Here is a 19,278-nt window from a genome sequence, read left to right as displayed (position 1 = left end):
AAGCTATTGTATGTCAACATGATAATAGCTTCACTCTTAAAATTAGTCCACGACGTACACTACAACATTCACAGAATGCCCTACAGCCATACATATATATTAACTGTTAAGTTAATAATTGAAGTGTTAAATATGGCGACATAAATTTGTTATTCAGTTGACAGGATTCAGCATTTTAAACTAAACACCTCCTTGCTATTGACTCCTGTATCCTTACAACAATGCCAAGTAACTTCAGCGGTAACTCGTTTAGCTAATATCCATACGGTTTGCTAGAAAAGAAACTGAACTGGAAACATGCAGCAATACATCTCATTTAGCAACACTCTCGGGATTTATTGTCGTCAACAAACCTGTTGCTCTTTCATATCGACCACAAGAGTTTAATCTCAAAGATAGCAACAGCTTGTTGAAACAAACGTTTCGTAGCTTAGAACCCAAGTAAATTACGATCTTAAAGGCTGCGGTTAATCTGTATACTTGATTCTTCCTGGCACTTATTTATTCTACTGCACAGTAAGGTTCATTTTATGCCAATTAATTGGGCGAAATTTTTGGTCGACAAAGTATGCTCCATATGATTATTGTTAATCTAGTCATCCTTGGTCCAACCCACGTCTTTGTTGCAAAGAACAGCGTACAAACTTCTATATCAAACTTTTTAAAGTCAACAAGCTTGGCAAAAGGCTCTCTCGGTTTAATTGCTTCTACGCGATTCCTGGTTTAAACTGTGCTGTCTAGATAACGATATATATCCTTTTGATTTCTCGCTCTTTCTTATAGATCGCAACCTGCAACATCTATAATAAAGAAATTGCGTTCACGCGTTTCGAAACGCATCGCATAGAACCCATCGCATGCTTGCGTAGAGACATGTTTGAATCTATCGACATATACCGGCCTTTAGCGCTAGTATGGATGCATTGTCTCGGCCTTTTGAGCCCAGCATTCATTCCTGCAGCAGATATGTACTGACAAATTGCAAACATACTGTAACAGAACTGTTCTACAGTAAATATAATGTAAGCTTATAAGTGTATATAGCCATTATGACGATATGACGATGAGGAAGGACTTCCAGCTACTTACCGTTTTCCTCACTTCTTGGTCAATATGGCGGGGAGAACAATGTATCCACAAACTCTCAAAGTGTTACGCTTGAGCCCGACCAAGAACCCACGGAACCGAACTTCAATGACGGTCTGAGCGCGACTTTTAACATGAAGGAAAGTCTACTGCTCTCTGGAATATTTCATCCCGCAGCAACAGAAACTAATGAGTAGTGTGTGATATGGATATGGTACTTACGCATATACTCAAATGAGATTAAATCATTGCCGAAAGAGGCGACGCGCTATACGGAGAACTCACGTGAACGGGTCTATATGACATTTTCGCCAACGGATCCATGTTTCTCCCTGTCTGGTGTAGACAACATTGGTTCCTTTGGTTATTTTGGACCCAGGAAAGAGGGAAAAAGGGATGCCTTGAGCGTCTATTTATTATGCGCGCTTTATCGAAAATGCTTAAAAAGCATCAGGTTGAATACAAAGACCAAGATTGTTCCAACGTTTTCATCAGGAAGCATCGTTTAGGTAGGCAATCATATCGTCAAAGTGTTCTTCTCAGCCCTGCTTGAAACCGTCCACTTGGGTTTGTGATCATGACTTACGGCACTAATGCTGTATGATGTCTATGACGTTTGTATATAGCTACCATGCCTTCCTATAGCTTGCTACCGCCTAAGGAAAAAGTTATCAGGAGATTATGAAATACTTCAAATATTTGATTTGCAGCGACTTTGAATAATCTGTGATATAATGTGGTTTACCGCAGTGTAGAAATAAAAAACTAGCAGCGAAGGGTTTCTACGGAAACGCATGCACGCCAGTCCTGATGACTCTTATCAGAATTAAACGGTATATGTATTTTCATACCCCTTTAATTTCACACAAAAAATAGGGATTCTGAACTTTGAAATTAACGGGGGACCACTGTACTGCCATTATCATCGTGGAAACTTTGTCATAATATTGTTATTGTAATCTAAATGCGCAAGAATATATGTAGTAGTAAATGTTTATTTTCATAAATATATAATGCAGTTGAGTAGAAGCGGTATCTTTTAATTTATTACAACAAACTATTGGTAGGAAGAAATGGGAGCTAATATACTCATCACCATACCACAGCAAGCTAGCTTTTATTACAGGTGAGTTATTGAATAAACAAGATAGTTAAGATTCTTTGGATGGTGAGGGTGTGGGCTGCTGCGGCTGTTGTAATGATGGTGCAGGCGGTGACGCATCGGGTGTAGTTGCTGCAGCAGGAAATGTTCCCATACTTTCAGTCGCTGAGGCTGCTACTGCTGCTGCCGCCAATGTAGGCGGTGTTGATGAAGATGTTGATGCTGGTGTAGATGAATTCGTTCCGCTGGAGTTTGAGTTGTTATGCGCTCTTAAGGCAGTTTGAAGCGTAGCTGAAAATTGGTTGGCAAGGTGTGGAGGCAGCTGTGCAATTGCTTGGGGTAAGAGTTGTGCAATGGATGGTGGGAGAGGGTATCGCATAGGATCTAGTAAATGTTGTCGAATAGTAGCTTGCAGTTGCAGCTGAATCTGTGCTTGAATGTTTTGCTGAGAGCCGGGCGATGCTGCTGTGTTTAGTGGAGCGGTGCTGTTTGATGTGGAAGATGATGGCGCGGGTGATGATGATTTTTTGACAGCAGTAATGGTGGCAACAGACGCAGCACCAGCAATCGAGGTAACGGTGGTGTTTGTAATTGCGGGTTGCGATGGCGATGATGATGGAGTGGAAGCGGTATTGTTTGATACAGCAGTAACAGTATTGGCGGTGGTAGTGGCAGGCGTAGCGGTGGGTGTCTTTTCGGTAGAAGTTGAAGCAGGAGTAACAGTAGGTTGAGACGAGGTTGATGACGGTGAAGATGGTGATTGTAGTCGCTGTACTTTTGAGCTTGTTGAGTCCTCCTCTTCGTTATCCGAAGTATCCTTCTTTGACCGTTTCCGTTGCGGCGACTCGATCCCCGGGCTTCCATTATCTGCAGGCGACCCTTTAGCTGAGCCAGAAGGGCGCTTGTTTGTACGTTTGTTGACATTGCCCGTCAAGAGCTGCATATCTGCTTTAGGATCAATCGTCCAAAATGCGCCCTTTCCAGGTTCAGCATCTCCCCGGGGAACTTTGACAAATGCCTTGTTCAAGGATAGATTGTGCCTTATTGAGTTCTAACAAGGTGGATGCTTCGTGAGATTCTGTTACCTTGGCAACCAACACACAGGGAGGAAAAGTTGCAGGTAGATCCCATCATTTTGCTTCCTCTTACACTCCACACTCATCACGCACACGAACCTGCCATCCATTCTGAGCCATTTGATAGTACGGAAAATGAGTCGTGATGTAATTGTATATCTCATGTAGTGCCATGCGTTTGTCTTCGGTAGAGTTGATAGCTTGAGCGATCAGATGCGCGTATGAATAGGGCGGCTTTACGTCCTTGTTTGTAGCATATACGGAAGGATCGTCTTCTACATCATTCAAGCGTGAAGCCGAGTTTGACTTTTCCAACTGGGGCGTCGAAATATATCCTGTATTATCAGTGTTTCCTGATCCTGGACCTGCTCCTGGACCTCCTCCTCTTGATGACGAAGTGGACGTAGATGTTGGGTGGCTCACTCGCGGAAGTAAGAACAGAAACGTCGTTTCTCCTATCTGTATCTTGGTACTTTTTAAAAAGATAGGATGAGTTAGCGGGAAAAAAGGCCCGAGAATTAATGTCATTGACGATAAAAAAAAGTTCATATGACTACACGAACAAAAAACAGAGCTTTGTTATCGTTTCATACATACCGATTTTCTAACGGTACAGTGACACCACGTTCAATAAATTGTTCATTGATAAATGCGCCATTCTTTCCGAAAACCATGATCTCAAAACGCTGTGTCGCAAAGTTATAGAACAAGCGTGCATGTTGTCTGGATACCGATTTGGCATTACCGAGAGGAATATCCACAGTGTTGGGGCGGGTCATTTGTCGTCCCATTGTAACCTGAAGTGTACGAATGTAGTAACAATATTCTTCTCCCTCAAGCTTGGCATACGCTTGTACCGGTCCAGAATCGACAGACGCAGTACCTGGCTGTTGTTGTTGCTGCTTGTCGTTGTTTGATACTGTGGAAGTTTTCTCCGTGTTTTGAATTGTGGATGAATCGCCTGAATGTGTGTCAAGCGCCATGGCGTTGCTACTGCTGACCATCGACGACCTTTTTTTTTAAAAAAGAAAAATAAAAGAACGAAGGAAAGGAACTTGGCAGGTTTTCGCGACAGGAAAAAGAGATTAGGCTGAAAACAAACGGGATAATTTTCTTCCAATCAAAACAGTATCTGAAGCTTCCACCGCGACGCTATTTACAATATTCACCAGATGCGGCTCAAGAAAGTAGGGCGTTTCTATGATATGCGTTGCATAGATTGGCAGGCAACTATATAAACTCAAAACAACTCTCTCACACATTTACATTGACTTGATACACTTAATTAGAATCTCATATGGACAAATATAGTACTAAAAGTGTGTAGTACTCAATTTCTTAAAGCCCAAAGTGTAAGCTGCGAATAATCAATGAAGGGCATGTAATGTTTGGGGATAGATTGCCTACTTGTATATTAGCAAGTGAATTTTTTGATAGCAGTACTGGATTTTTAACTGCATTCAATCCTTGAGAAGTGAAATACAAGCAAGGAATGTGTATTCAAAACTCAATTCTAAATTTTGTAATGCTGTATTGCAAAATGTAATGATATACTTACTTATCTATAGCCTAAACAACTTGGCAGCATCCATGCTGCATTAATATCGCACCCCTCCATATCGTTCAACACAAGCTATGGATGAGCTGTATAAGTTGGCCCATTTGCTTATGTAAGTTCAAGCTGGGAAGCTACACGCTGGAGATGATATAATCAGCAATGCTATGATTAGTAAGATCAGATCCCTCTGCACTCTGTCATCACGAAGGTTTGTTCTACCGATCAATGCATCAAGTACTTACTGAGCCGTCTGCAATTGTAAAAGGAACACGTGCCACATTCCATCAGGAAAGAACAAACCAACTTCAAAGCACAGTAGACGATGTATCGCATATACAATTAAAACGGTCTCTACTTAGGGCAAACGTAGTCTCTGCAAGCAGCCTCTGCAGTACGGGCTCGAGGGGTCCGATGGCAATTATACGATCCAGTATACATTCATCGTACTCGATAATGATTAATAATCTATACAAAGTAGCCAGATACAGTGTGATGATAGGATTATAAACATGTTAGCCTAGAAATGACAGAAGTCTAATAAATTTCATGGGTGGTATGGGTTGAAAAGAAATCGCGGGTCTTGCTTTTGTTTGTGTCAAAGAATACAAAGTTGGATCCTCATTGGTAGATTAACTTTTATTGATTATGGTTGGATTTTCTTTTAGCTTTGTTATCAGTTGAAGCAAGATGATTTCGGTAGTGGCTGATTGATGTATTGCTATGTTGTAAAGGAAGAATTAGTTTTATAGCTTGCAATGGCGCCCTTCCCAGATACGTCAACAATATATAGGTTAACTTACTGCATAGTTTAATATCATATATATGCTGCCACCTTTCCTTTAATCTCCAAACTCAATCAAGGTTGTTGGCCAGATGATATAGCTTTCCGATACCTTTGACGCAGCAAAAATATCTTGTTCCTGAAAAACACCATATACTCTAAAACCTTGAAAAGTATTATACATACACCATACACTTATCATCATGAATTTACGACCGAATAGCTATATGTTATTTATATCGCTCTTGTTCCCATGCTCTTTTGGGCATAAATGACCACTCATCAAACGGCGAGCTCATAAGTAGTCCCAAGTAGTCTTAAGGAAGTGTTTTAATTGCAGAGGTACAGTTGTATGTATGTATAACCAAGCCATAGAAAGGCTGCAATATCATTAGTGTAGTTTATAGGTTTGCTGCATACAAACTTGGTGTTACTTTCGGGAAATTCCCGATTTAAAGGGGGCATCCGCCAGGTTGCAGAAAGCCAAACAACAACACTATGTTGTGTCCGTGCTTCCAGCAATTTTATGTCGCTTCCTTATTCGCATAATGTGTGCATATTTGTAGGTATACAAAAATCAGTAGTATCCCATAATCATTTTGATATTGATGTATCGGCTCGGACATCAGTTCATCAGGTACTACTAATCTGTTGGCCGTGGATGTATTACTGTAGGTAAGGATGAAATAAAGATGAGGGGAGAATGGATGGATGTGTAGCATGATGCAGCTGCAAGCGTTGTCCTGTCAACTCATTTAGTGAGAAACCATAAAACTTATTAACACAAAACAAGCTATAACACACTAGTAGTAGTATGACCAAGATGATGATAGCTTTAATCGTTTCTCTAACAGTAGCCGAAATACTAAGTCTAAATATGTGTAACTGTGCTAGATAGGGATATCTTCTATTAATTGCTTCAGTACTGAAAATGTAAAGGAAGCTTACTGTACGGCACTAGACGCCGCTTTTGCCTCCCGGCAAATCCAATTTCTACAATTCATACAGTTTCTATAACATCTTCTCGAGTCTTATGACTATAGCTTGGACTAAAAAACATGTCTGGGCTAAGCAACATTAGTTTGTGTGAGATGAGGTTATAAATTTGTACAAAAAGCACAAATAATCTTACCAGCTTTCTACGCCCACTATGTACACAGGATACGTCATCCTCACTATTCGATATCATGATAGATGAAAACACAGGTCAGTGGGTAAATTCATTGATAGAAATTCGGATAATTATACAAATGGATTTATTATCGTCACTTACCGAACCAAGGCGCTGGCCGGCAAAGCAGGATTCTGGTTAAATGCTGCGCTTCAAACAGGATTACGTGAACAAAAGTAACGAAATTTATTTTAACTGACAATTTTCGCACAAACTGACAGCTCCTCGCACCGTTTCAGATTCTACAGCTCCACGGCATTCAAAGTACAACTCACATGGCGCTACCCTGTTTACATCATAGCTGGGACGAGCGGGATGGGAGATAGAGAGAGGGTCAGGATTAAACGAATTCTATAGTAAATGTAAGTACCAAAAAGAAACAGATATGGAGGTCAAAAGCAACTTTCGAGTAACTTCCAAAAGATACAAAATTACCGTTAGTTGCCAATCGTAGCCTTTCGATCACCTAAAACGACCTCCCAAGACCCTGTTAAGTCCCAAAAGGCCCAAACGGCAATCTGAAATTTGGATGAGTACATTATGTTGGTTGTTACTGTATGCTACTCGCATTGATATCATATTGAATGGTCCTTCAATCAAGCTTTCGACTCTTTTAGAGTTTACCTCTTGTAGGTGATAGGATTATAGCAACATTTATGTCTGAAGCGTTGTAAACTGATAGTGTTGTTCATCCCGAAGCACGGGTTGTCTTTTGCATCTTTTGATGCCTTTTGCTGTCTTTTGACGCCATTTGGAAACCTATAGCGCTCTTGAAGGCGGTGTACGATTGTAAAAGGCATAAACGGAATTGTGTACCGCTACAAATAGAAAGCTGGACCATGCGCTTTGACCCCGCGAAATTATGCGGGTTTACGGCTGTCACTCCACCGCAACATATGAGACGACTTCGACTCCAGGGCAATTCAGTAGTGTTTTCTAAAACGCAATCCCGCGATTATATAATTTTATAATGGACGCGGAGCAAAAATGGAAGTTTGTGTTACGTTAAATTTGAAAAATCAGGCCGCGAAACGTCAGGAAAACCCGTAATAGAGATGAGTGGAGCCAACAAACTCAAGATTCTATGCCTACATGGCATGATTCAGAACAGCACAGTGTTTCGCAAGAAGACAGCAGTATTGCGTAAGAAGTTAGAGAAAGTTGCTGATCTAGGTAATGAGCGAGTGAGGAAATGATCTCGTGTCGATTGATGATTAATCAAGCTTCGGCTTTCATTGGTTTCTTCACTCACTATGTCTTTCCTCCACGTTCTAGTTTACGTCACTGCTCCGCACTTGGTACTAGACTTAGAGTATACAACAGAAATCCATCGCATTGCAGCTGCAGAGCCTTTGGCACATGAAGGTAAAAAGAAGAATAGACATCCTGGATTTCGTGAATATCTGCTTATTGTTTAGCATAAAACTAGAGCTTAAGCCTTTTGGATGGTGGCAACCGGTCAGCAATCACCCCAGTACCCCAGACGGCTACTACCAAGGCTTCAAGGAATCAATTGAATATCTGAAGGGTGTCCTGATTGAACAAGTACGTCTGAACTGAAGATGACTAAATTAAGACGCTTAGTTGGAATTTCTTTTCTTAAAATAGGGGCCGTTTGATGGAGTTCTTGGTTTCTCACAAGGCATGTATGACATATTGCCACGTTGTCCCCCTGCCCCTCTCTTTCTTTCATAAAACTAAATCTTATTTCACTCTCAAATTAGGTGCATGCCTTGCAGCCATGCTGTCTGAACTTTTGGAAAACAGATTGCTGGTGCCTGATTTGATACCACAGGACTTCGCGCACCCAGCATTTCGCTTTGCTATTATTGCTGCTGGTTTCAAACCAATGTCGCAAGAAGCTACAAGCTCTTTGTTTCAGACCAAAATCCAAACACCCAGTCTTCATTTGATTGGAGAAGCCGACACAGTGATTCCTCCCGAGAGAATGATGGATTTGGCAGATGCATTTGTCAATCCAGCCGTATTTAAGCATGCTGGAGGGTAAGTCTGCTGATCTGTTGTGTATTTAAAGTGGTGTGTATGTGTGTGTGTGTGTGCAACATCGATCCCATTTAGCAGACGAGACGATAAGCTCACCTTGTAACTTCTTCTTTTGCTTTCTTCTTTTCGAAAATCGAACAGACATCTCGTACCCACAAATGCTGCCAGTAAAAATGAAGTATTTGCTTTCATCAGCAAGTTCCAATAAGATAGAATCAGGGCAGTGGTTTATTGACCGGGTAAATTTTATCCGCTCGGTTTCATTTCGATGTGTTGCTACGTTGCGAGCAACGAAATAGAAAAAAAATTTTCTTCTGTAAAAATAAGACTTTCGCTCTCTTTCCTCTCCGAACTTTTTTCCACTCTTTTTCTCACTTTCTTCCTTTGATTTCATCCTTTTTCTCGTCAATCCTACATTGCAGAGCAACTCCACTGTCATAGCGTGTGTTGTTTGTAAATCCAGCATCGAACAGAAAACCGATAGTACGCGAACTTGCCGCTCCTTCCTTGTCCGATTTGTGAAACCTTTAACGATCGATTGTTTGTGTTCTATCCATTCCAAGCAACTACACAGACACAGACGGTTGAAATCTGATTGTCGCCAAAAAGCAGCAACAACATCAGCAGCAGCAATCTTTCGCCTCCTCGAGACTCTCCCCCTTTCCTATTTGATACACTTGCATACAACACCCTCTTCTAGCACTGTAAGGGCCCTTAAGAAAAGCTGCAATTCGTATTTAAGCCTATATCTGAGACTAAACTTTGCAACTTGTTTTCATCCCAGAGTGACGGAAAGGGACCTTTTTTGTACTAGCCGACAACTCGTGCGTTTCTTCTCTCTCTTGCTTTTTTATATCTCATATATCATCAACGACATACTTTGATGCAGTTTGTACACTCGCCTTACCTTGGCTATACGTCCAACAACGGCTCTCAGCAGCCGTTAACAGTACAGCAACAGCAACAACAACAACAACAACAACAACAGCAGCCTACAGCTTCTCCTGGACTGCAGTATCCTCCATTTGACCAACAGCTGAGTTATCACCAACAACCTAATCCGGGCTTGCAACACCACCAGCATCATCAACAGCAACACCAGCAACCGCATCATGGTTTCCCAGCCGAGTATGCGCCTCAACAAATGTTGTCGCAAAGTGATAGCACTAGCACCGGTGGTGGTTCAGTAAAGCCAAAGCGAAAGCAGGTGAAAAACGCCTGTGGTAAGTTCTTTTCATTCTAATTTCTTGTTCGAATTACTCGTGACGGTATAAATATAGTAGCAAAGAATAATGTTAATAACGTTGCGTCATTATTTACTCTCTTTCTCTTATCCATCCTGTACAGTCAACTGTCAAAAAGCATGTAAAAAGTGCGACGACGCCCGACCTTGTCCTCGGTGCATCAAGTATGGAATCGAAACGTCGTGTGTGAATTCGGTGCGCAAAGAACGCAAGAAAGGTGTGAAACGCGGTCCATACAAGCAACGAAAAGGGCAAGGTAACAACAGAAATTGATGCTGTTTACGGTTTTTGTCATCCCATTATACTTATTATGGCTAAATATTTGTAGATTCCGACACCAATGCTTCGACATCTCAACCGCCTACACCTGTACCAGAGACATTGTCCTCTTTGGCGTCGCCCAACGGCAACCCAATGCTACATCCGTACTTGCGGGCTTTCGGCGCTGGCAATGGCTTTCAGCCACACCAATCCACCCATGTCGTGTCGCCATATACTGTTCCCCCTGCTATTATGCAGCAAATGTACCAGGCGGAATATCAACCCACAGCTGCTATCAAGCAACAACAACAGCAGCAGCAGCAGCAACCTCAACAGCAGAGTGAAGATGCCGGAGTTAAACCCAAGGAGAGTTCATCGGCCGGTGCCGACTCCGATGAGGAAGGCTCGAAACTGACGATTCTTTCACAGCTATGCAGCGCAGTGCTCGATCACTCCGACTCGCCATCTAAAGAGGATGCGGAACAGGATGACAGCACTTCTGCACCTGCATCTGCCACTACCGAATCTAACAAGAAGGAACAATATACGCTCCTTTCGGGTCAAGCGGGATATAACATTCCTGCGAATGCTCAACAACCCGGCGGAGCTCGCAATTTTGTATATCCCTCTCCAAACGGCAATAGTAGCGCCAACTCATCGCCGCCGCAAGTGCATCCATTCTATCCACAGAACCAGCAACAACAACAACAGCAGCAGCAACTACCACAGCAACAACAGCAGGTCTGGCCTTTGCCCCCATTGCAATCCGTTGTTCCCTCGGATCGTAACGTGTATTATCAGCAACAGAATCCACTGCAACATACACCTCAAAATCAGGAAAACAGCAGTGACAACTGGAACGGTTCCACTCCACAATGGTAAAAAGCAAAGCATCTTATAGAACATCTTTTTCTTGTTATTTTTTCTTTCTTTTTAAAACTACATGTCTCTCTCTCTTATAATTTTTTCTTTCACTCAATCAATCTATTGCACCCAATCAATCTTATGTACATACCCAAACTACCCTTTTTTTGTTTGTCACACTTTTTTCATTTAGAGAATCAATCATTCATATGCTAATTTTATTGTGGGGAAAATACATAAAACATGAACATGGTTATAATGTAGGATATTTTTCGCTCGGTGTGTGTCGTAATGTTGTTTCTGTCTGTGTATTGTATAAGAAGCACACCGGTAATGCTGTAGATCCATTTTTACCACGGTAAGGTGACACGGATTCATCATTGCCACGATGTTGCGAGATCACAACTTCATTGTGCCACATTCCTAGCTATTCGTAGATTTCACTTTCCGAGTCAAGTAGCTTATTAAGTTATGCCCCTTCTTCCTGTTCCAACTGACGTAATGATTCTTTTCTCGTAAAAGAAATTGTTGCATCATAGGAGGTTCAGGCACGCCACACCATTCGGTTGTTTTAACAACCATAAGTTACTATTTCTTGTGTGCGCTTTAACCATGACAGCAGTTACTATGACAACGTTTACTATGACAACGGCAGCATGGCAACAATTACTTGATAGCAATCAAAAATCCAAACCATATGTCATTTTCCACCAAACCTCCTACCAAGCCCAATTGAATTACCATAATAAAGATGGTTCTAATAAATGAGAAACTTGTTGCGGAAAAGATAATACAAAGTGAAGGGAGTTGAGTCCTTTTGTATATAATGGGTGCGTGTATGTAAAGTGGTGGGAGATGTGGAGTTATGGTTTTTTATGCGTCGTTCGTTTTGTCAGCAGTCTTCTGGACTTGATTGACCTGTTTGGATACAGGTGGTGAAGTGTAACCAGCACCCACCACTGGCTTTGTGCCTCGTTCAACCATTTCCGTCTTCACTGGCAACTTGTAGCTTGCCAATCGGAAGGCTTCCTTGGCAATTTCCTTACGCATACCACCAATTTCAAAGATGACTCGGTTCAAAGGAACTCGGCATGCCCAGTATTCAAAGCTGCCTTTACCTTTACCCATACGCACCTCGTTACCCTTGGTCGTGACAGGAATATCGGGGAAGACGCGCATCCACATTTGGGAGCCCTTGACTGTCTTGAGTTTTCGTCGCATAGTGGTGAAAACCGACGTCAATTGTCGTCCCGTCAATCGAGCTCCTTCCTTGATGCGCAACCCATATTCACCAAATTCGACAGTCGTGCCTTTTGTTGAGCCGCCCGTAGGCAGTGGGATCTTGCCCTTTTGTGATTTTCGGTACTTGGTACGACGAGGCGAGAAATTGGAGGCGAATCGTACAGACATCGTTAATACTGCGGGAGCAGTCCGTTGTTGTACGTTGGTAATTTGTTGAAAGGCTGTAGTGGCTGTATTCCACACATTTCGCTTGTAGAGTGAGCTGAACATTATGTCTTTTCTTCGGGTAGTTGTTATTGTGTATACTATTTTTTCACCAACCGCGAACAACATGGCCCAGCAACAAAAAACATCTTTTGAAATCCCCGCTTGGTTGTGACTTTGCGCCGTTTTTAGTAATACCATCTGCATCCTGCCAGGCGTCAAGAAATTTATTTGATGCCAATGCTACGGTACGTCTTACTTATAAAAGTACTGTTAGTTGACAAATCTCCAAGATATCAGGTCGCTACTTGTTAGAATTACCCCTGAAGAATACAATGTCTGTGTCAATAAGAGGAGCATGAAGTACACTCATATTTATAATCGTGTTGGCGCATTATGATAGAATTTCCCTCCTGTGCATTTTTATGCGAACGTGTTTCTATTAATCTTATGCCTTCAATGGGCTCTAACAGTCGTTCTGCTTTCTTAGACAAAAACGATTATAAAATATTACAGCAATTAACGTACTGTTGTCCTGAATATAGAAGAAAGGATCTTCACTATCAAAAAAAGTACGAAATCAATCCTGCTGTAACGAACGGCGTGGCCTAAATCATTGACCATACTATACTACATACTACTACATCATGCATACAACATTTTTTCTACTCACCTGACATCCGCTATAATTGCCATATATCAGCAACAATCTTCTCAAGCATACGATCTTTTCGTCCCGTGAATAACAACTGTGACTAAACACTACAGAAAGTAAACAAAACGATGATCAGCAGCAGTAAACTTTGTAGTAAATATTTCTTGAAAAAAAACATGCAAATAAACGCTCGCAAACGCGGGTTATAAACTTTGAGTTTCAAAAAGGGAACGAATCTAGATGTAAGTGTTTTAGGGTGATTTTCGTAACCCTTTTCCACGCTCTTTACATACATTCACATTCATACATAATATTACCTGATGACTGACGCCATTATTTTTTCTTCTATTATATAAAATATACAAGATTAACCGCCAAGTTTAGAAATGATCGAGTCAATCACTATGTACACGCTCATTTTCTCTCTTCATCTCCATTTTTTTCATACGTTCATGATTCAATAACAGAATGATGTTTATACATTCTACCCTTATTACTAAAATGCCTGTACTGTAGTTGTTTTGACCTCACAAACACATGCTGAGCTATTCCTAGCACTGTTTTAACGGTAAGTCTGCAGATCAGAAATCTTTTCTTTCCTGATACAGGGTCTCGACTCGATCTATAAGCGTATTCAGTATCTGATGTGTGTGTGTGTGCGAGACGTACAAATGAATTTTGGGGATCTATTACAAAGTTTAATAACACGAATCTGTTTATAAATCTGATAACATTATAACAGGAACGCCTGATTTTGTGTGCGCGCTTATGTAATTAAAACAGCTGTGCTTATTTCTGTTGCTAATTCTATTTTATGACCACGTACTATGTATGCGTAGTACGCGGCGAAACTATAAAGATGATGCGCGCTCATATGTGTGGGGAGGGCTCGGACTCTGACTACTGTATTCTTGGGCTTGTTTCAGAATGGTTATTCACCACTATTACCACGTTGGCATGCGGCGCTGCGTATATACTGCTTTAGTAAACTATGCTCTCTATGCATCACCAGCCTGGCACAAAACATAACATTTTCTAATGCACAAATGAATACGCATGTTCACAATAGCTTCTATACGTTTTAAGTTCCAAAGTCAAAAACAAATCTAAGCCTTATACTTAGCTTGATATTCCGCCGCCATTTCATCATTATTAGTAATAAACTACTTTGGCAGATGGTTCTACAGCAGTATGCCTAGATGAAGGTTTACAGTATGTATGTAGTGATGCATTGCGTATGTTCTAACTTTTAGTTGAGATAAGCGGCCCAGACACAATCTCTCTTTTTTTTGTTTCATATGGATACAGCTTGTCATTTGTAGACATATCAAACTAACCATATGCACGCTACAGTAATACACTTATCATCAGCTGAGCTGCATGTTCCAGACTTGCTTCTACTATCTACCGGATCTTAATAGCTGCCGCTATAATTAGCTTGACACAATCCAAAGCCATTGCTCGTGTTGTTCAAAAGATAGGGATAATGGAAGATTATGTGAAATTTTCTAGGAAGAATAGATATTCCTAGGGCAATACCTTTCAGCGATATATAGAGTACGGATAAATATCAACTGGCGTGTACTGTATGATATGACATGAATTGTTTTGGTTAGTGACCAAAATATTGCTGAGCATTATGCGGGGAGGTCTTTTAAGTGATCAGAAATCAGACAATGCGAGCTCCATCTTCATCATCATCATAATTCACTGAATTTAACAAGTAGATATTGTGACAGTTCAGGGACGATACAATTGATACGTTTCTCCCTCCTCCTTTCGCTCTCTCCATTTTGCTATGCTGCTGAGAGTAATGATGCTTTGTACAAAATGATCCAGTATACAATGTTAAATGCACTAGTGTTGGGGGAACTATCACTGTCACTGTCACTGAAACTTTAAAGGCATATGTACAAAACACTGCAACGTATTATTAAAGCTAACAATATTTAGTTTGTAGATAAACAGAGCGGTTGTAGAACCTCGATTAATCGGCCTGTGTTACCGACAAAAATTCATTTATAGAAGACACGCGTTCGTCGTCGTCGTCATTCAAGCGTGCAAGTCATGCGGCTCCCATAACAAAGTACCTGGTCGTAAAGGGGTCGGACCGATGGTTCCCTATTTTCGGTAAACACGGCATGGGGCGTTTTACCTGAAATGTAAATGGTGGGAAAAAAGTTCAACAATTGCACTACTACAGCATATATAGAAAGAAGCGAGATAGTTTAGATCGATCACCGGCCCACACAGAGGGTACCGACAGAGAGGGAGAGGGGTATCAGGTGCATATGTACCTTTCAGAGTATACCTGTTGCAGCAAATACTTGGTAAACTTTGCAGAAACGACAACACAATAAATAATACCAACAAAACGATAACAAAAGGTAATAGACACAGAGAAAGACCCTGCTTTTTCGATGAGGTTTTCATGATGTTGGACGTCGTCATCTTTAATATATGTTCAGTTTATACTATTTTGATGGTAAATGTGAGTGAGCTGAAAACTGCAAGATAATGAACCTAAAAAACTGTCATACATATAAAAAGTTTGCAGATTCATAATAAGTCGTTATAGTATAGAGAAAGAGAGTGCATATAAGCAAAGCTCTATGTTGCGCAACGGAAACGATGAACATATAGAATGGCATGAATGCCTTTGTCCTGTGCAGATACGTGCATTTTAAGTGTTTGGAGGCGTTTTCGGGAACAGAGTTTATAGACAACTCTCTGAAGTGCGCGGTCATATTTCATGAAAATGGAAATGCAGCAGCAAGAGCAGCGAAAGAAGGGTATTAGTTCATAAGAAGCTTTTGGGCGCATTAGACTGCCTTGGCCATACATACTTACATCGAGATCTCTCAGCTTTGTACATATTGGCACACAAATTATCATGATGCTTTCTTTCACGTTCATACAAGAACACTATGACGAGGGCATCTTAGCTCATTGGCAGCACTGACGACAACAGCAACGAAATGATGGGTGCGCACATGTCAGAGGACATTGGAAACAAAAGTTATCATTATTTTTGTTGTTGTCATCAACCACACTGTATCGCTTCCCACGGGATGTTTGCTTTGCTCACTGACTTAAGAATTAATGGCATATACTACGTACATATATTACCGTGATAAGAGACGATGTTTAATCTGCCTGAGTATAGAGGGCAGTCGCCCAAAAGTTCGAACGTATTCAATAGCAGCATTTTCTCATTCTATGAGACTGGGAGAAGAAACCACATGGTCTGAGAGCATGTAAACAACGATGCTATGACACATGCTGCTGTCTAAATCGGTATCGTTAACGGTGGTTGAGAAACATAGAATGTTCAGTCCTGAAATTTCTTCAGGTTCGCGCGTCGGCTTCGGATATTCTTAAATGGTAATCTGAAACTTGAACAAAGTCCCTAGAAAGGCTTTGGACATTGGGCACATAATGTTCATGTCAATGTACAGGTATAAACGACCACGTATGAGTAAAACATTGCGAATAGATTTATTTTAAAAAATGAGCAACGCATGAGCAGATCTCCACCGCATCTTGTTGCCTTCTCAACATTTTTACATTTTGGTGTAGCACGCACAGCATTATAAGAAAATCTCCTAGTTGAGTTCTTCCATCCATTTGCTGGAAAGAAACAACATAGGAAAAGTGAAAAAGAGTGAAAGAGAGAGAGAAGCATAGCTGTTTTGGCGCGAAAATGCCGTGTTATTTTGAGGTACAACCAAAAGTGTGCAACGTGTGAAGACTCGGCCTTCCCTTCCCCTTTTCCTTGCAGAAAAGACAAGCAAAAAAGGCTGGTAAAAGCGATCTTTCTGTGGATGCATTCAGGACAAATAAACTCGAAACGCAGTTCACATTGTTGTTGTTGTGTTGTTGGGGCCAGAACAACATGCGCCGTCGCGCGGCCCTGGATTAATCTGGACTTGACATTGTTCGTTTGGCAAAACCATACTTGCATTTGCTTGCTCTTCCCCCACTCCACGGGACCTGCTCATGTTATGTGTTTCCTTTCTTTAATAAGCTAACGTATGTCCAACCTTGCTACACAACAAGCCACTAAGCACGAGAACAAACATGCTGCGCTAGCAAGAATGTTACACCCACCTGTCACATTAATCGCCAGCAGTCAACAGTACTAGCAACAGCATCAGGGTCATCACTATAACAACCATCGACACCACAACAGAAGGAAGTACCCAATAGAGTGTCATTGTTTCGGGATCATGTGAGAATTCCTAATGCCTAGCAAACCCCCTTTTAAAGGCCTCGCGATGTTTGCAGCTTCTCTCTTTTCCCCTTTCTTTTTCATCTTAATCGAAGCATCACCTATTCACCACTCCTTGCCAGATTTTTTCAATCTCATCGTTTATCTTACTATCCCTATACATTCCTTCTGCCTATCTTTACCATTTAACATACACAACCAACAACAATATATAAAAAAACAAAAAAAAAACACAGCTGCCATATACCCTATAATAATACTCTCAACTCCTTAGTAGTGCGATCAACTCTAAAAAAACATATCAGGCTTTCCTCTCAACTTCGTCTTATTCCCAATGACATCAGATGAAGACTTTGCGTTTATTTATCAAGAAGACTCCACTGATATTCTATGCGGACCGCTGCAGCAACAAGTGGAAGATCCTGTAGCGCTTATGCTATCTCAGCCATATGAGCAACAGCACCCGTATCAGCCCCAGCTTTACCAGCAACAGCTTTCACATACTACAGCAGCAGAGTCCTCTGATGCCGCTCTACAGAGCGGTAGCAGCGGTTCTACTTCTTCGTCTTCCTTCCTTCCTCCTACATCCCCTCTTCATCCCCATTCTTATCCCTCAACCACAATAACGAACGACGATTTTGAAAAGAGAACAACAAACGGCGAAAAATCTCCAGAGACATGCTGGGCTTCTCCTTCTTCAGAGACAGCTCCTACTTCACGAAGGTACGCACTATACTACATAATAACATATCTACTACAACAGCAAATATATGAGATTGGAATATTTTTCGAGGACAAGGAAAAACAAAGCTAGCCAACTGATGCTAAATAAAAACAAACCGAATACTGGGGTTTTTTTAATTAGACGTAGCCGAACGTCCCCGCTATCAAATCCTGCCAGACGAGCAGAGCACAATGCGACAGAGCGTGCCCGACGAGAAAGTCTCAACGGCAAATTCCGACTCTTGGCTAGCATATTACCGAACCTCCAGAATTCAAAAAAACCGTCCAAGAGCCAGATTATCGAGAAAGCGCTCGAATGGGTAGAGCATAGCTTACTCGGCGAAGAAAAATATCAGTACGAACTGTTCCGGTTAGAGCAGGAAAATAAGAAAATTAGCGACCAGCTTCAGCAGTGTTTAATATCATCGCAGCAGCAGCAGCAACATCAGTGGCCATTGAACAACACACCGCCACTGACCAATAGCAGTAGCAGCAGTATTTCACACAGCAACAGCAGCAGCATCAGCAGTGTCAATTTCTGCAACGCAGTACCGTCGCCTCCTAGCTCGATAGCATCGACGTCTGTTTCATCGTCAAGATATAGTTGTGCTAGCACCAACAACGGCAGCAACGTTACACCAGTCATGTTTACGCCATCGGTAACAACAGTCGATGTTTCGCTGATCCCACACCATCAACAGTATCATCAACAACATTGTCATCGCTCCGCTTGAATTCAAACTTGCCTTCCCATATCATTACCTTATGCCCGAATATTTTATCATAATTATTACTATAGTTCATGCCATCAGTGTTCCCCGACAAAAAAAATATTGCGTTTCTTTTTACTTTCTTTCTTCTCTCAAACTTTACATATATGTCAAAAGCTTATCTTTCTTCCTTCATATCTCACGACATTATGCTTTATATCTTCTATATCTGGTATTCTTTCTTCTATTTCGAGTCATGTAACCAGCAACAAAACTAATGTAGTGAGGTTCTCTATTTATTATGATTATCGGTGCTATTCTGATGATGTTAATTGTAGCAGTAATGGTAGCAGTGATGGCGGTATG

General features: G+C 41.3%; 5 protein-coding genes across 5 annotated transcripts; 3 read left to right on the top strand and 2 right to left on the bottom strand.

The window, feature by feature from the left end:
- Positions 1 to 2,055: 2,055 nt before the first annotated feature.
- On the bottom strand, positions 2,056 to 4,306 carry BDB00DRAFT_803898 (fork head domain-containing protein). The gene is made up of 3 exons (XM_053122067.1): positions 3,862 to 4,306; positions 3,364 to 3,736; positions 2,056 to 3,239 (listed from the first exon to the last, which is right to left on the bottom strand). Exons 1-3 carry the CDS (start codon positions 4,266 to 4,268, stop codon positions 2,238 to 2,240), a joined length of 1,782 nt encoding a protein of 593 aa, XP_052984021.1. The 5' UTR covers positions 4,269 to 4,306; the 3' UTR covers positions 2,056 to 2,237.
- Positions 4,307 to 7,620: 3,314 nt separating this feature from the next.
- BDB00DRAFT_590283 (serine hydrolase FSH) lies at positions 7,621 to 9,284 on the top strand. The gene is made up of 6 exons (XM_053117962.1): positions 7,621 to 7,947; positions 8,050 to 8,139; positions 8,204 to 8,319; positions 8,383 to 8,416; positions 8,499 to 8,778; positions 8,920 to 9,284. Exons 1-6 carry the CDS (start codon positions 7,830 to 7,832, stop codon positions 8,984 to 8,986), a joined length of 705 nt encoding a protein of 234 aa, XP_052984020.1. The 5' UTR covers positions 7,621 to 7,829; the 3' UTR covers positions 8,987 to 9,284.
- Positions 9,285 to 9,661: 377 nt separating this feature from the next.
- BDB00DRAFT_868354 (uncharacterized protein) lies at positions 9,662 to 11,165 on the top strand (the record flags this gene model as incomplete). The annotated part of the gene is made up of 3 exons (XM_053126460.1): positions 9,662 to 10,001; positions 10,126 to 10,278; positions 10,351 to 11,165. The coding sequence occupies 3 exons, from the start codon at positions 9,662 to 9,664 to the stop codon at positions 11,163 to 11,165; spliced, it is 1,308 nt and encodes a 435-aa protein (XP_052984019.1).
- Positions 11,166 to 12,020: 855 nt separating this feature from the next.
- BDB00DRAFT_881613 (ribosomal protein L16p/L10e-domain-containing protein) lies at positions 12,021 to 12,659 on the bottom strand (the record flags this gene model as incomplete). The annotated part of the gene is made up of 1 exon (XM_053128092.1): positions 12,021 to 12,659. One exon carries the CDS (start codon positions 12,657 to 12,659, stop codon positions 12,021 to 12,023), a length of 639 nt encoding a protein of 212 aa, XP_052984018.1.
- A 5,299-nt stretch (positions 12,660 to 17,958) lies between these two features.
- Positions 17,959 to 19,244, top strand: BDB00DRAFT_590227 (uncharacterized protein). The gene has a single exon (XM_053117961.1). The coding sequence runs from the start codon at positions 18,250 to 18,252 to the stop codon at positions 18,934 to 18,936; it is 687 nt and encodes a 228-aa protein (XP_052984017.1). The 5' UTR covers positions 17,959 to 18,249; the 3' UTR covers positions 18,937 to 19,244.
- The last annotated feature ends 34 nt before the right edge of the window (positions 19,245 to 19,278 follow it).

The sequence above is a fragment of the Zychaea mexicana genome (assembly GCF_025766255.1).
Source record: "Zychaea mexicana strain RSA 1403 chromosome Unknown BDB00scaffold_8, whole genome shotgun sequence".
Taxonomy (NCBI): domain Eukaryota; kingdom Fungi; phylum Mucoromycota; class Mucoromycetes; order Mucorales; family Lichtheimiaceae; genus Zychaea; species Zychaea mexicana.
The sequence above is the reverse complement of the archived record's forward strand: the minus strand, read 5'-3'. Positions and strand labels throughout refer to the sequence as shown.